The sequence below is a fragment of the Mirounga leonina genome, unplaced genomic scaffold, assembly GCF_011800145.1.
Source record: "Mirounga leonina isolate KUSES-001 unplaced genomic scaffold, KU_Mleo_1.0 Mir_151, whole genome shotgun sequence".
In the NCBI taxonomy this organism is placed as follows: domain Eukaryota; kingdom Metazoa; phylum Chordata; class Mammalia; order Carnivora; family Phocidae; genus Mirounga; species Mirounga leonina.
The window spans coordinates 21,164,244-21,181,359 of NW_023270377.1; the positions used below are offsets into that span (position 1 = coordinate 21,164,244).

A 17,116-nucleotide genomic window follows, 5' to 3' on the forward strand; every position below is an offset into this window, starting at 1 on the left:
TGTAAATCAGTTTATTTTAAATATATTTTGTTTTTTAATCTCTGCCTAAGTGAGATCTACTTTATATCCCTGTGTCAAAGCAAGCAAACAGATTATGATGGATGTTCTAGAACTATATTTATACAGCCTCAAGTCTGTAGTCAGTCTTCTTTTTTTTTTTTTTTTTAAGATTTTATTTATTTGTTTATTAGAGAATGAGCCAGAGAGAAACAGCATGAGAGGGGAGAGGGTCAGAGGGAGAAGCAGGCTCCCCGCTGAGCCAGAAGCCCCATGTGGGACTCGATCCCAGGACTCCGGGATTATGACCTGAGCCGAAGGCAGTCGCTTAACCAACAGCCACTCAGGCGCCCAAGTCTATAGTCAATCTTAACAGACGAATCAAGATATGATTCATGGTATTCATATTTTAAAAAAGGTGCTTCCATTTTGGATGATTTTTTGGCTTAAACAATGTACTTTTAACTCTTGTTCACATACATATAAAGCTTCTTCCAGAACTATGAGCAGGATTTTGCTAGGTAATATTAAACAGGGAAATACAAATATTAAAGTAAAAAAAGAAAAGCTTTTATGTTAAGTACTTTATGGTTATAAGGCATATTCTTCAATGACATTTATTATGTCATGGATTCCTGTCCCTGAATTTGTAGACAAGGTAGTTTGGTCAACTCATCCCCTCAGAAGACCATCGAGAGTCTGGTTACCAGACTTCTCTCTTTTGTTTTCCATATAGGATTAAGCACTTTCTATGTCCAAAAATGGGGCTAAATTCTATATTTTTGGTAGGCTACTAGATAGTTGTAATTTTACTGCTCTCATATACCTTCTTTAAAACTGAAGACATTAAAGAACACAAAATGTAACAAAAATATACAGTTGTTAAAGGCACTGGTAGAAAATGTGGGGGGAGAAGACCCTGATTACGTATCAGATAATTTTTATTTCGTGTTGAATACACACCTATCATGTAGCAAGCATCATGCTTGGCACTGTGACAGAAACATCAAGATATGTGACAAAAGAGCCCCTGCCATCAAAAGCTCAAAATCAACAGGGGAAGTATAAACATATAAAACTAAACCAATGGTTATAATTTAAAAAGACAGGGAAGGTCTGCGGGGTCTGAAAGGGATGAAGAACTGTGAACAAAGTTAAAGGCAAGACAATGAAGAATTGTTAAGTTTAGAATTACAATTTTAGACAATGTAAAATTTCAAGAAAAATACCATTTTCTCTCAGCAGTGATGAAGGTAGTCTGTTACAGAAAAAGGTGAGCATACCAGTATACTCTACCCAGAAACCCAATGACAAGACTTTTACCTCGCCAATGGTTCCAGTAACATACTGATCAATGGCATTGGAGATTTCTGCTCTCTTCACTCCAGTTTTAAACTTCATTGAAAGCACCTGTGGATGATGTCTAAGCCACCAATAGTTTGCTTTATCTCCTGCAAGACGTGTGCAGTGTATTCGAGACTGCTGTCCCGCTCCAATGCCAATAACCTGAAGAACATGAACAGTAAGAGGAGTATCTCTTCCAACAACATATTTTTCTTAACAGATCTTTTGTGCATATTCCCTAAAATCTATCAATTTTGTGGAAAAAGTATCAGGCCAAAATATAATTTTAAGTCATTAAAAGGTAAGGGTAAAAGTTTGTAACTACTATTTATACATTTTACCTCTTCAGTGACATTTGAAGTATCGCTACTAATACTCTGTAAGTTTCTAGAACTCCTGGACATCAGTAGTGAAGTAGTTTTACTGGAACTTCTTAGAACCCGAGTCAAAGGAGACCAGTAGCCACAATCTCCTAAGTTTTCATTATTAGAGACATGCAATCTTTTAAACAATTGACAATCAGGGGCACCTGGGTGGCTCAGTTGGTTAAACGTCTGCTTTCGGCTCAGGTCACGATCCCAGGGTTCTGGGATCAAGCCCCGCATTGATCCCTGCTCAGTGGGAAGCCTCCTTCTCCCTCTCCCTCTGCCCCTGCTTGTGTCCCTCTCTCGCTGTCTCTCTCAGTCAAATAAATAAATAAAATCTTTAAAACAAACAAAAAACAATTGACAATCAACTAAAATTCCGAATTTCAGAGTCTTCCAGGTCACATGCTAATTAATATCCACACTTTCTCTCCCCGACTTATGGGCCAAATAATTTAACAAATGCTAAGAGGAGTTCAAGACACTGTGAAAAGGGCTCCCAATGCTGCTGAAGCTATGGTAAAACCAGAACCAGGTTAGTCCAGAGTTAGAAGAGGCCCCAGTGATGAGCTAGCTTGGTCCTGCATTCTATGGCTCAGCGCACTAGAAAACAAGTTAAATACCTTGCTTAATTAACGTCAGCAACAAACGTTCAATATCTTGATTGTGGTAGTGGTCACATAACCTGGGACATGTGTTTTGGGAAATTTGGGAAATTTATACATAATTTGGGAAAACTTCAAAACTTGAAACTTAAAAAGAGTGAATTTTATTGTATATAAATTATGTCTCAGTAAACCAGATTTTAAAAGATCACATTAACTTGCAGTCTATAGATTCTTGGTAAAGTAACCTTAGAAATATATGTGAAAATACCCAACAAGCTGCAAAAACACTGAATAATGGGTGGCAGTAACATTCTTTACTGTCTTCACTAGAAATACCACACCAATCAGGAGGAGGGGAGTGAATAAACTAGTTTTATAGCAGCTATTAGAGTCCCACTAATCCAAATGTGTCAACTCAGTCTGAGCCAAGAAGCAATATGACCAATTTTAATACGTTGTTCCAAAGACAGTTCGTGATCATCACTAGCTTTAACAGTCCCCTACGTTACTGAGTAAATACTGACAAACCCAGAAGAGAAAGAGTGGGCAGATTTTCCTTTCCAAGCAGTCTAGGACCTGAGGGATGAGTATCATTTTGTAAAACAACAGTCTGCCCCAAGTGGGTCTGAGAGTTTGGTTACCTGACCATTCTTGGCATAGCACACGGAGTTAGACTGCGTGTACTTCACAGCAATGGTGGCCACAATGAGGTCTCTGAGCGCAAACTCTGGCAACTGAAAAAACACAGGATAGTCAACTGCATCAGACTTTTATAACTCCGTTTAAGCATCTTACATGTTACTTATTTTAACACACCTATAATATAGTTGTATCTCTCAAAGGACAAAATGAAATGAACCGTTCATAGGAAACTCTACTATAGTTTTACTGAACACAACAATCAACATTCAACATATTTGTCGTGGAACTCAGCAGTGCCTAATGCATCACAGACTCAGAATAATGCCATTTGCAGCGACTCAGGCTGAAGCCTGTTTACACACCACACTAGTTACAAAATACCATATCCACCCCAAACTGACAAATAATAACTTTTTTCAACCACAGAACAAAGAAACATATATGCAAACATGATAAAATTTATGTTCAGAAAAAACACTGAGAATAATTTTCACAGACATTACAAACAACTGTGATGCCCATATATAGCCAAGGCTGTTCAGGAATAAACAAATTAGGATCATTTTCTGCTCTGTCTAGAAATTCTAAGTAGAAACTATTCAAAAATACTTGTGATGATAAATTAGACCTCATCAAAATTAAAACTTCTGTTCTGCAAAAAAAAACCTGTATTAAGAGGATAAAAAGACAAGCTACAGACTGGGGGAAAATATTTGCAAACCACGTATCTGAAAAAGAACCAGTATCTAAAATACGTAAAGACCTCTCAAAACTCAGTGACAAAAGCAATCTAATTAGAAAATGGGCAAAACACATCAAGAGACATACCACTAAAAAGGATACACAGAAGGCAAATAAATACAAAAAAACACCCATCATTAGCCACTAGAAAATGCTAACTAAAATCATGAGATAACTGCCACATACCTAACTAAAGAAAAGAGACAACACTAAAAGCTAGTAAGAATGCAGAGACCTGGATCACTCATATGTTGCTGGTGTAAAATGTAAAATGGCAGAGGCTCTCTGGAAAACAGTTTGGCAGCTTAAAATACTAAATATGCAACCACGATACACCCAGCAGCCACCAATTACACTCCTGGGCCTTAATAACAAAGAAATGAAAACTTATATTCACAAAAAACCCATTCACGAATGTACACTGAATGAAAATTATAAAAGGGGGAACAGATTAGATGTTACCCAAGGTTAAGGAGGCGGTGGAGGGAGGAGGGAAATGAGTGTCATTATAAGAGGGCAACACGAGGGATCCTCATGGTCATGGAAATGTTCTTTCTGTGCCTTAACTGCATCACTATCATTATCATGTACTATAGTTTTGCAAGACATTACCACCAGGGGAAATGGGGCAAAGGGTACACAGGAATTCTTAACAGTGCATGTTGAACCTGCAATTTTCATTTTGATCTCAAAATTGAAAGCTCAATCAAAAAACACTATTAGAATTTCTTAAGAATCTGTTATTCTAAGATAGTATTAATGTAGTATATCCTTTCTTATCTGTATCTGCTGTTTAAGATACCAACTATACATTTTATTCTTTTAGTTCTAAGAAAGATTAATCACATAAACCAGCTTTCCTGCAGGTCTGCCTTGAAATGCAACCCTGGTATTCTGAGTTAGGATCAAGAAATATGAGACATTTCAAGGGGGGGATGGGGTGGGTGTTGGAATGAGGGACACAAATAGTTTAAACAAATTAAAGCATTATTTAAGAGAAATGGAAGAGAAAATAATTCAAGCATGTTCGCTAATGCTTAATACACACTCCTGCTTCTCCCACTGTTCTTATACCTGAAAGGATTTTGAGGCTGACATGTTAACAAAACACTGCTTTAAAAGAAAAGGGGAATCTAAAGAAAGATAAAACCATCACTCATGCTTGAGCTTCCAAATTTCTAATTAAAAATACATATGAAACAAGTAGAGAAAATTTTAGATAAAAAATGAATTAAAACCATACCTCACTCCTTGTAAAAAAACATCCAAGTTAGCACAGCCAGGGGCACAAAACCTATCAAATACTGCTAAATTATCAGTCAGTCCAATACCTATAAACCTACAAGGAAAACTTAGAAAAGAGCTTCAATAGTTAGGCAGAGCTATCAACACAGGTACCATGTAATCTAGATCAATACTGTTTCAGTATTTTAAAAGATAAACTAACCAGCCAGATTAATAAAGTGTTAAAAATGGGGGGGGGGCCTCATATTACCGTGAGCTGCTTACATACAGTAAGTAACGTTGGTACAAAACACGGCTTCCATCTGGAAATCCCAGTACCTTATAGCCTTGACCAAAGGAGTAGACTGCAATGAATTTAAAGGTATTTCTACACGTGATGCCTACCATGTTCCTTTATACTTCAGGGCACCATTAATTTTCAAAAATAAAAATGTAAGAATATCTACTAAATCAACAAAGATCACGTCTTCATTACCATACACTTATTAACAGATTGAACTATTCCGATAAAGGTTTTAAAGCTTATTTTCAGCAATTCTACTTAAAGATGATGAAAACAAATACACCTCCTCATTTTCTATTTCTGTTACAAGGAATGACTCGTTCACAGACCAACCCTTTTCTAGGAACAAACAGAAAAGCTCAACACCAAAGTAGTAAAATAGCAAGTACTGAGAGGCAAAGATCCCAGAGATAAAGGAAGTAAGGAGAAATGAGTGTGACCATCTATGCTTTTCGCCTCAAAGCATTTTCCAACTTGCAAGGCAATAAGCTAAATGGTAAAGGAACTGAGCACAACTCCTGGCAGTGTTACAGGACTAAGTGGCAAAAATGGAGTTCAGAGTACACCTAGTGACACCAGCAGACACTAGTGCTTTCAGCAAAATAGGGGTGAACCATAAACAGACCAGTGCTCACAAAGACTTAAGCCCAGATTCAAAAGAGCTTAATTCCTGCCGGGATAAAAATGATCTGACTGCCACCTAATCTGCCTGCCAAAAGAAGTCAGATCTTTCTGGAAGGAAAAAACACACCATCCAGACACTCAAAATATCTCTACGTTTTTTTCACATTCAATGCTCAGCATTCAACCAAAAAATACCAGACATACCAGCAGACAAGAACACAAAACAATGTAAGCTACACATCTTAAGTACTGGGGGGGGAGGGGAGAGCCAATGTTGGAACCAGCAAAAAAATCCTTCAAAACTGAAGGTCCAATTAAGAGATTTCAGAAAAGAAATACTAGTGCATCCATTTCCATATTATGTAACCTTGGGCAAATTTCTTAGCTGTAACTTATGTCACAATTTTGTGATCTTTACAATAGAGATGATAGTAATCACCCACCCCCAGTCCCCACATAGAGTGCTATGCATATTAAATGATAGAATACATGTAAATATGTGAAAAAAAAAAATCACACTATCATTCTATGAGTATGTCCTTCCTAAAAGATGACAAACAGCCCAAGAGCAAAAACTTGACCACATGAAACACTGATCATAGTACTGAAAATGGAAACAAAATATCTATCAGAGTACATCTATACATGGATTGCCATGTGGCCTTTCAGATGAAGATATAGATCTATATTTGTTGATATAGAAACATATTTGTAGCTTAGTGCACGGAGAAAAGGCAAGTTATAGAATTATGAAAGACATGATCCCATTTAGGCATAACTGAAGATAAACACCTCTGAGTATGTACATATGCACAGAAGCTTCTAATATGGTCATTTATTCTTTTGGTAAGCTCTTAAACTTATTTGATAATTCAAAGATGAGCTAGACATTTGCAGATCAACCAGTTTTAAATATGGGCCTTAATAAATACATAAGCTTATAAATATTAAAAACAGACTTACTGCATTACTAGCATTCAGTTCAGATATTTTCAAACTTACATCTTTATTCTTGGTCACAACGTTGCTAAATAATGACCTGTCAATGACACCATTATTTCTCTTCTGACTTAAACGAAGACCAAAGAGAGTTCGAACTTCGTTTTCATCTGGATTGTAGGACTGATCCATCTAAAACAGAAATTTAGAGTCACAAGTAGTATTTCTACAACCTTCAACATTTTTCGCTTAATTTACGTACAAAAAAAATCATTATAGCAAGATCATATACATTTTTTTCTAATTTAAGCATGTGTAAGATCACTTCAGTAAAGGTATAATAGAATCGCCAGGCACTAGTATTTTGTTCTAAAAAATTTTATAGGTTTACAACCCTGTGGTGTTTTATAACAACATATTAAAACCAATGATTCCAGGGACAGCATTTCTGGTTATACTAACTGAAACCATTGTCTGTATCTTCCTTTTGGAAATCAGCAGATAAAAACAGATCTGCTAAAAAAAACAGGAAGTGGCATAAAAAATAAATTCTAGTTTTCCCTTCTTTCTAATAATCTACTACAAAATACAGAGCTAACACTTGAATTAAATAGTTAAAAGGGGGAAGCAACATTTGGAGTCGAGATGTTTGTTATTTAAAATGGAACATATGTCTTTTTTTTTTTTTTAAGTATCTCTACGCCCAACGTGGGGCTTGAATTCACGATCCTGAGATCAAGAGTCACCTGCTCTACTAACTGAGCCAGGCAGGCATCCTGGGAATATATGTCATTTGTTGCTATCTTCCTCTTACAAATTTTGAACTGAAAAGATACTAAGACTTGAGAATAATCTGCATAAGACTACTCTCTCCCAAGTGATACTTGACAGTATCTCTTCATTTATCCTTTGAATGATCTTTGATTTAGAAAGCACTGATATCGGGCGCCTGGGTGGCTCAGATGGTTAAGCGTCTGCCTTCGGCTCAGGTCATGATCCCAGGGTCCTGGGATCAAGCCCTGCATCCGGCTCCCTGCTCCTTGGGAGCCTGCTCCTCCCTCTGCCTCTCTCTGTCTCTGTCTCTCATGAATAAATAAAAATGAAAAAAAAAATCTTTAAAAAAGAAAGCACTGATATCTATAACTTATAAGCAAGACCTCATATTAATTCTTCCTAATTTGTACTTTCTTGAATTCCAAAATGTTCCTTTTTCCTCTGTATTATCAGATTTCTAAAATTGGGATGTGCCTTCCCTATTAACTGATGTCAAAAGAAACTTGTCACACTAGCCAGATATAGGAATAGTTATTTCATAGTTATAATTATGTGTCCATGTGCAAACTTGGCTAAACTCTCAAATAATATATTGGGGGAAGGCCCAGTGTAATCTTTTGATATCTTCAAATGTGATGCTGTCAGGTGAAGAGGTCACGATGATGAATTCAAGGTTTGGAAAACATTCTCCACAATGACACATGTAACTATTAAACAGAGCCATAAGTACTTAATATCCTTAAAAAAGACTTTAAGAAACTGAAGAATACAGCCTCAGCTGACCGAACGGCTGAACTTACAATGAAGGGCCTTAGAGGAAAAGTATGTATATTTAATATAGTATTCTTTTCTTCTTTCCTTGAAAAGCTGACATGGAATCTGTGGTGTGTCACAATTAATGGTATCTTACAATGAAGGCTATATAATTAGAACTTCCAGTATATGGAGTTAGTATTCCACAAATTTTTTGACATCAGCACTTTCCATAAAACAGCTTTAGGAATTTTTATTTTAATTCAAATAATTCTTTGCTTTATCCATGTACAATCTTAGACTTGTGTCCGTGGGAAAAAACAACAACAAAAAAAGAAAAAAATACAAATATTTGCTGAAAAGTACAACTATTTCAGGAAGGATGAGCAAGAAACTTAAAATATTAGTTACTTTTAAAGACGTAACAGAGTAGCAGAAGGGAAGGACAGGGAGACTTTTCATCAATAACACTTAATACCTTTTGGATAGGAAAGCATGTACATGTATTAACTATTTTCTTAAAAATTTAAGATTTAAAACTAAGAGTAAGGAAGCTCTCATCTAAAACCCAAAAATTAACAATAAGGGAAAAGAAAACTGTAGGATTAAGAATTAAAGAAACCTCAGTAAAAAAGGATAAATTAGAAGGTTTTCACCATAAAGGAAAGATTAAATATGGGAGAAAAGAAACACAAAATAAAAAAGTAAATTACCGTTTTTAAACATGAATTAAACTAACCTGAAGAACACAGTAACTCCCATTTTTCTTTTTACAAAGTATTTTCAAAGCTTCATCTTCATATCCTGGGGCAACAATACCATCAGATACCTATAAATGTATCAAACATTAATTTCTACTTTCAAAAATTAGGGAACACTTCTTAACCAATCTAAACATAATTATCTGTCTTAATGCAGCAGCATTTTCTTGTTTCTACCTCCAACAGATAATGCTAATACCTGTACTCGGTAAAGATAAGCCTATGTTAGAATACAGCTTTGTACAGCTAACTTTATCTCATTTGCTATCCTTTCAGGGTTTCTGGTTGTTTGTTTCAGTTTTAACTAAGAACATAAAAACGATTCACTCTAATACATGTACCTTAGGAAGAAAAATAATTTTTCACTATTCTGTTCATGGAGTGGTGTTTTGTACTAGAAAAAGCATGTTGGAGTCCCCACTCTGCCAGTACCAGGCAAAATGACTTTAGGCAAAGCAAGTTCCACAAGAGCAAGACATGGGGATCAGATTATACCTCTGCTAATAACCTTAGGCAAGGCAAGTACTCAACAGCAAGTCAAAGGGATTAGACTTAACATCTCTGAAAGAAAAGTCATAGTTCATACTACAAAGCCTTGTGCTATAACATAAAACGCAGCAGATCAGCTCCACTGTGGGTGGGGATGATAGTGGTCATGGGAAGAATCCCTAAAACAACTAAATACCATCAATCCCATGTAGCCTTCATTTCCACCTGTTTTCCCTACCAGCTAATCTGAGCTACTTTTTTTCTGTCTCCTCGTCCCAAAATCCCACCTTTCTGGAATCCTTATTTGGTATGCAACTGATGAGGGTTAGTTTTTCAAAGTAGTTTGTAATCCTCCCCTACACATCTTTTATTACAGACCTACAAAGGTTTACAGTAAGGCTCAATATTACATAGCCAAGATAGCATTCTCTGCTCTTTAGAAACAATAATTTTTGCATTAAGATAATGACTATTACAGAAAAAAAACCAACTAAATATATAAATTAAAACATAATAATAGCAAAATATCCATTTGAAACATTCATTAAATCTCAAAATTACAATTCAGTCAAGGATTCATGTTCTACATAAAATATAAACATTCTGAACAATAAACTTAACTAATTTACAGGTGGTATACACAAAAAAGTTATGCTTTCAATGAATACTAGGAATAAATAGAACTTTACTCAGTTATGTATGGATCAATCCTCAGGAACGTCCACTAACCTCTCTGGAGATAATTTTGGCAGTAGGGACATCACAAACATCAGATAATGCAACAAAATCACCAAAGGAAGACATCCTATCGGCCCCTATAAATAAAAATTAAAATGAGGTATGTATCACAAATATCCCTGCACAGAAAAAGATGTTTAAAAAACCCCAATGTGATCATTTAAAATCCATTCCTCTAAATAGAACTTTATTGTCTAAGATCTAAATAATAGATTAATAAGTCATTTAAACTGAAACAATCATAACAAAGTATTCTTTAGTTTTACCCTCTAGGCAAACTTCTGGAAGGGCCTGATAACAAACATTTTTTGTTTTGCAGGCACATGGTCTGTTTTACCTACTCAGCTCTGCAGTTCTAGAAATCAGCCACAATGACAAAGGGACATGGCAGTTCCAATCAAACTGTATTTACAAAAACAGGTGGCAGGCTGGATTTATTTAGCACATGCGCCATAGTATGCCAACCCCTACTACAGAAGATCAACCATGCTATCAAGTTTCTCGATGATCTTCTGAAAATGTTACAGTAATATTCACAGGTTATTAACCTCATGAATTAGATGTTTCTGAAATATATAAAATACAACTCTAACCATATTCAGTGTAGTTAAAATAGCCATATAATTTTAGTCATATATTAACAATACAAACGCATTCAACAGCCTAATATGAAATAGGATGCACCAAATTCCAATTGTGTTTCCATTTATCACATGAAAATCCAAACACACTTTTATAAACAAATTTATTCCAAGGCACTCATATAGTCATTCCTAAGTATTAATAAAAAACAAATTAAAGATAATTTGAAATCTGAAACAAAGAATATTACTACTTTATTCTACTTAGGATAAAATATTGTTTTTTCTCTTTTAAGAACAAACAAACTCTATTACTGTTCTGACCTCTTGCTCTTGCATACGCAGTTGATATGGGTGTAAGGGTTTTATACAGATCATAGACCATGCAGACTTTGGCCTCATCTTCACTGAGTGGAATTCCAACAGCAGCACCTGGTACAGAAAACCATAAAATAAACCTCCAAGTCTCAAGTTACTAGTTATCCTCTCCTAAATCAAGACAACATTTTTCTTAACATCTAGTCCATACAGCATAATTTCTAGTGCCTATGCCAAATTAAACAAACATCTGGCCAGATAATTAAACACCAAAAATACAGTTGCAGGGAAGGAGGGAGGGAGGAATCTTTTCTCTCCAGCTTCTGGAAACAACTACTGAGTCTGCCAGCACCATGCATGTGTACAAAGCTAGTTTATTTCATTAAGGACTCTCTCTCCACCCTGCTTGATACCACATACCATTTATTTCTTCCCTGTTTACATCAATTTAATATCAAATAAATATCAAAGAACTATGTATTAGAGTTGATTTAGACATAGAGGCAAAAAGGTATCTCATACAATGGCTATAAAGTTACGATAAGGTGTCACAAGAACTTCTTTATGTTCGCACAGTTCCATTTTCAACCATGTGGAAAAATAGTCATATTGCATTAAGCCATTTTACTTTATTTTTTACGTTTCCACTGCAAAAAAGTGATTTCCTAATCCTCCTATCTCACAGTGATGTTATACAATTATGTATATGTAAATAACAGATACATGTTATTACCAGATTTTGTCACGTTACTATACTGAAACTGTTAACAGACTCCACAAAAGTGGTTTGAGACTTTAGAAAATGTCTATATTCACATTAGAACATGTCAATTCTTTCTAAAATCAAAAAGAAGGCATTCTGAACAGTTCCAGCGCCTTCCAGAGATAGTGCTTTACCTGCTGGGCTGACATGTTTGAAAGAGGCAGCGGCTGGAATGCCTAAAGCTTCTCTGAGTTCCTTCACCAGCTGCCAGGCATTCAAAGCATCACACAAGTTTATAAATCCAGGGGCTCCATTTAGAACTACATATAGAAACAAAATACGTTATCAAGCAGGATCAATAAAATTAGATATATGTACATTTCTGTAAAATAACATATGTCAAGGCTGCGCAAATATGTTTTCAGAAAAGTATAATTAAGAGGCAAATACATATACACAAATATAAAAGAACTTGATGAAAAAAGAACAAAACACTAGAGCCTAAGCCTGCCTCACAAAAAAAAAAAAAAAAAGACACACACTCTCTCTCTTCTCTCTCTCACATACATATGCTACTGGAGAAACCAACTCCAGTCAATCTAGAAATAAACCAACAGAGAATTCAGGAATGGGAGAAAGAATGACAAGACCAGTGATCGACAGGGATCCACTTCAGTACAGAACTAAGATAACACAATCACGGCAATTACAGAAACAGTACAAAATCTAAGTTATAAACCTTGTCAATATAAGAATATTATTACAAGCTAATGAAAGAGCTGTGGGTGGGAGAAAATAAGGGGAAAAAAATAAGTTGGATTCTTCCTCCTTTATATGAAACTCAGTAGGCTCTGCCTAAAGTTGAAATGCCGTTAGAAAGATTACAACTTCCAAGTTTCTCATTGCCTATTTCTTAACAATGGCGGATTTTTTAGGAGCTATTCTCTTGTGAATAAATTATAAACTCCACACATACAAAAAAAATGAGGGCCATTAATTAAAAACAAATTTATAACTGCATTTCCTTTGTGTTATCTTGGATGGTACATAGTTTTAAAAATAAACTTCGACAAGTATTTACTGAGTGCCTACCACAATGTTGGGGACTGTTATAGGTACTGGGGATATTACCAATGAATAAACTAGCTCCTCCCACATAGAGCTTATAGAAGAGGTATAGAAGAAACAAAATAGGCAATTAATAGTAAACAATAAGAGAAAATATTAGGTACTTATACAAACGAGTTGAAAACATGTCCACAGAAAAACCTATACTTGAATTTTTTAGCAGCTTTATTCTTAACTGTCAAAAACTGTCTATTTCTGATGTCCTTCAAGAGGTGCATGGATAAACTAAACTAGGGTATATCCATATACAATGGAATATTATTAAACAGCAAAAAGAAATGAGCTCTCAAGCCCCCAAAACCATGGAAGAACCTTAAATGCATATTGCTAAATGAAACAAGCCAGCGTGAAAAGGCTATATACTGTATGATTCCAACCTTATGATGCTATGGAAACAATAAAAATGTAAGTGGCTGCAGGAGTCAGGGAGGTAGAATGCAGGCAATTTTTAGGTGGTGAAGCTATTCTGCACAATACTGTCAAGGTGGATACATGACATTACACATGTCAAATCCCAAGGAATATACAACACAAAGAGTGAGTCCTAATGTAAACAATGGACTTTAGTTAATAATAATGAACCACTACTGGTTCATCAATTTTAACAAATGTACTATACTAATATAAGATATTAAAAGGGGAAACTGGGGAAAGAGGAGATCCAGAGGGAGGGAATGTCTGGGAACTCTCTGTACTTTCTGAGAAATTTGTCTGTAAATCTAAAACTACTTTATAAAATAAAGTCTATTATAAAAAAAAAGGGGGTGCCTGGGTGGCTCAGTCAGTTAAGTGCCCAACTCTTTTTTAAATTTTTTACTTCAATTTAATTAACATATACTATATTATTAGTTTCAGAGATAGAATTTAGTGACTCATCAGCTGCATAGAACACCCAGTACTCACTACTTCAAGTGCCCTCCTTAATGCCCATCACCCAATTACCCCATCCCCCCCCACCTCCCCTCCAGCATCCCCCCCCCACCTCCCCTCCCATATGGTTAGCCTGTTTTTGTCTTTATTTTTCCTTCCCTTCCCCTACGTTCATCTGTTTTGTTTCTTAAATTCCACATGAGTGAAATCATATGGTATCTGTCTTTCTCTGACCAACTTATTTCGCTTAGTGTAATACCTTCTAGTTCCACCCACATCGTTTGTAAATGGCAAGATTTCGTTCTTTTTTATGGCTTGAGTAATATTCCAATGTATGCATATATAGTGTCCAACTTGTGATTTCGGCCCACTTCAATTGGGCTGCCAGATCCATCATTCCAAGGAAATTGTTCTTGCAATTTTTCCCAGATCAAACAGTCGCTTCTTTGTTCTCAGGAGCATTCCAAACCACTTGAAATCCTATAGGTTTTCCAGCCTTGTTTTCCTCTGCTGGTTCCTCCACTGCTTAACCTCTTCTGTGAAATCCATCCTGCCTGTTTTACATTTCCAAAGTCATCTATATGCCAAAGACATTCCAAACTCTATCTCCAGCCTGACCTCTTTCCGGAACCCCTAATTATCTCACAAGTCCACCTGGCATCTCAAACTTCAGGTGGCTATAAAAGGCATTATGTAATTTACTTTATCTTCTCAACGTGAGCCACATCAGATACAATACAGAGAAAGACACGCACACCCCCAGACACAGCAAACTATGCCACGTAACACACAGCCCTTACCTGTGATGGGAAGCTTGGGCTTCAGTGTGTATAACTGGGCAGGAGTTTGATGAGGGTTCATTCCATACCTCAAAGGCATCTGAGATATTCCTTTACTATACTGTCTCCTGAAGTAATCTGAAATAGCTTCATCATATTGTGCCGTATGAGTGAAAGCCTACAAAGAGTGTTAAGTTTTGTGAAACACCAGCAGCACTTACCAAAGCGGGCACAAGAGGGTCTTAGGTAGCACACAACAAACTACACTCCTTGTCCACACATATGACTGTGCAGGAAAGACACCCAATAACACTAAAAACACAACGAATCGTTCTCTTTCCGAGTCTCTTTCCATCTTTTTGATATTATACCTCTGTAATACTTGGGTCTCTTCATTTATAGGAAAAGGATAGCAGCTCCAAGGAGACCCATGAAAATTGAATACCCTCTGGTTTGGCAAACACTGCACTGGATAGAAGTGCATCCCTACCTTCAAGGCTAACTGGCGTCTAGTCTCCAAGGAGGTGTCTTTGCTGTCAGAGCTTTGCAGCTCTGTGGACACGGCCACATAGTCCTCGGGGTCACATATGACTGTCACTCGAACGTGGTTTTTGGCTGCTGCTCTCAGTAGGGTTACTCCACCTTGGGAGAACAAAAAACAATTTGTATTTCCATGAGTTTAACCTCCTTCAAATAAAGTTACTGTACACATACTTCTAATTTTTGACTTAAAAAATAAGGAAAACATACCCGAGATGAATCTCTACACAAAGTAATAGCTTAGGAAATATAGATGAATTACAATCACCCCAGAACACAATCTGGGAACAATAATGATTTTCTGCTCCCTCAATATTCTGATTCTGGGTGAACATCAAAACAAAATCTATTTTAAAATATAAATAGTGTTTGGGGTGTGTGGGTGGCTCAGTCAGTTAGGTGTCCGACTCTTGATTTCGATTCAGATCATGATCTCAGGGTTGTGAGATCAAGCCCCATGTCAGGCTCTGGGCTCAGCGTGGGTCTGCTTGTTCCTCTCCCTCTGCGCCTCCCCCCTGCTTGTGCTGTCTCTCGCTCTCTCACAAATAAATAAATAAAATCTTTAAAAATAAATAGTCCAAAAATAAATAAATAAAATATAAGTAATCCTCCCCTATCAGTCTTCAAATGTAGTTTTGCTAACTTACCAATATCAATCTGCTCAACAGCCTGTTCAACAGTTACATCAGGAGAAGCCACTGTCTTCACAAAGGGATACAGATTACAGACAACAACCCTAAACCAAAAAGGAATTTAGCTGTTGTTAGAAACCCAAACTTTATGGGGTTTACATATAAGTCAGTCACTAGCTTTAATGTGATCTAAAGATCACGTGAGTCCAAAGATCTAAAATACAAACTATAATCCTAGAATTTTAGAATTCTAAAAAGTAAACTGAAATGTCAGGAGTTCCCACTGTTGCATAACATAGTAAATAAAAGTGGCTTTGGTTAGCAGGTGCTCTCAAAACATTATTTCCCCAAAATCATATTGCAATGTTACTGCCTGGGTAAACTTACATAATCCAGCTACCCATTATATAATCCAGATATCAAAAAAACCATTTAAAAAAAATTTTTAACAGAAATGCAAAATACAAGGCTACAGATAACATCCTCATTTTGGAATATAATCACTTTTATCTACAACATTCAATTTTAGATTCTATTTCCAATGGGTCATGTACAATGATGAAAAATAACAGACCACTCTAAGGGTGAAATATTTCTTTGCTTGTTTTGTCTTCAGAGAGATCATATACAATGATGTTAACAGGAGGTCCAAAAGAATAATTTAAAATACAGAACTAATCTAAAATTAACAACCAGTAGAGTTCCATGCCTAGGCCTGCAATGTGAGGAGCTTTGTGGGCAGGTTCACACCCAGTGAAATAAGCACAACTGGTAAAAACTAATAAAAAAAGTAAAACAGAAGAAGAGGGGGAATATTTCCCAATGCCTATAACCCTGATACCAAAACCAGACAAAATGTCACAAGAAAAATATAGACCAGTATCTTATGAATACAGACACAAAAATCCTCAACAAAATACTAGCAAACTGAAACCAACAAAATATAAAAAGAGGCATACACTACAGCCAAATATGGTTTACCCTAGGACTGTAAGGTTTGTTTAACATCTAAAAACCAGTTAATGTAGGAGCCCATTTCAATAAAACAAAGGACAAAAACCACCTGAGCACCTCAACAGATGCACAAAAAGCATGTGACAAAACTGAACACCCACTCATGATAAAAACACTCAACAAATTAAGAGAACTTGCTCAACATGATAAAAGGTATTTAAGAAAAACCCCCAAATCCACAGCTAACATTATATTTAAAGTTGAAAGACTGAATGCTTTCCCCTAAGTTCAGGAACAAGACAAGAATG

At 36.1% G+C, this 17,116-nt stretch overlaps 1 protein-coding gene across 1 annotated transcript in view; it reads right to left on the reverse strand.

The window, feature by feature from the left end:
- ATIC (5-aminoimidazole-4-carboxamide ribonucleotide formyltransferase/IMP cyclohydrolase) overlaps positions 1–17,116 on the reverse strand; it is a 34,051-nt gene that overhangs the window by 1,133 nt on the left and 15,802 nt on the right. Inside the window, exons 5-14 of the mRNA XM_035007217.1 lie at positions 15,870–15,958; positions 15,173–15,324; positions 14,704–14,860; positions 12,100–12,225; positions 11,209–11,316; positions 10,295–10,380; positions 9,055–9,144; positions 6,852–6,980; positions 2,956–3,048; positions 1,321–1,503 (exon numbers count right to left, since the gene is read on the reverse strand). Of these exons, the coding sequence (XP_034863108.1) occupies positions 1,321–1,503; positions 2,956–3,048; positions 6,852–6,980; positions 9,055–9,144; positions 10,295–10,380; positions 11,209–11,316; positions 12,100–12,225; positions 14,704–14,860; positions 15,173–15,324; positions 15,870–15,958 (1,213 nt within the window). The remainder of the gene's footprint in view (positions 1–1,320; positions 1,504–2,955; positions 3,049–6,851; positions 6,981–9,054; positions 9,145–10,294; positions 10,381–11,208; positions 11,317–12,099; positions 12,226–14,703; positions 14,861–15,172; positions 15,325–15,869; positions 15,959–17,116) is intronic.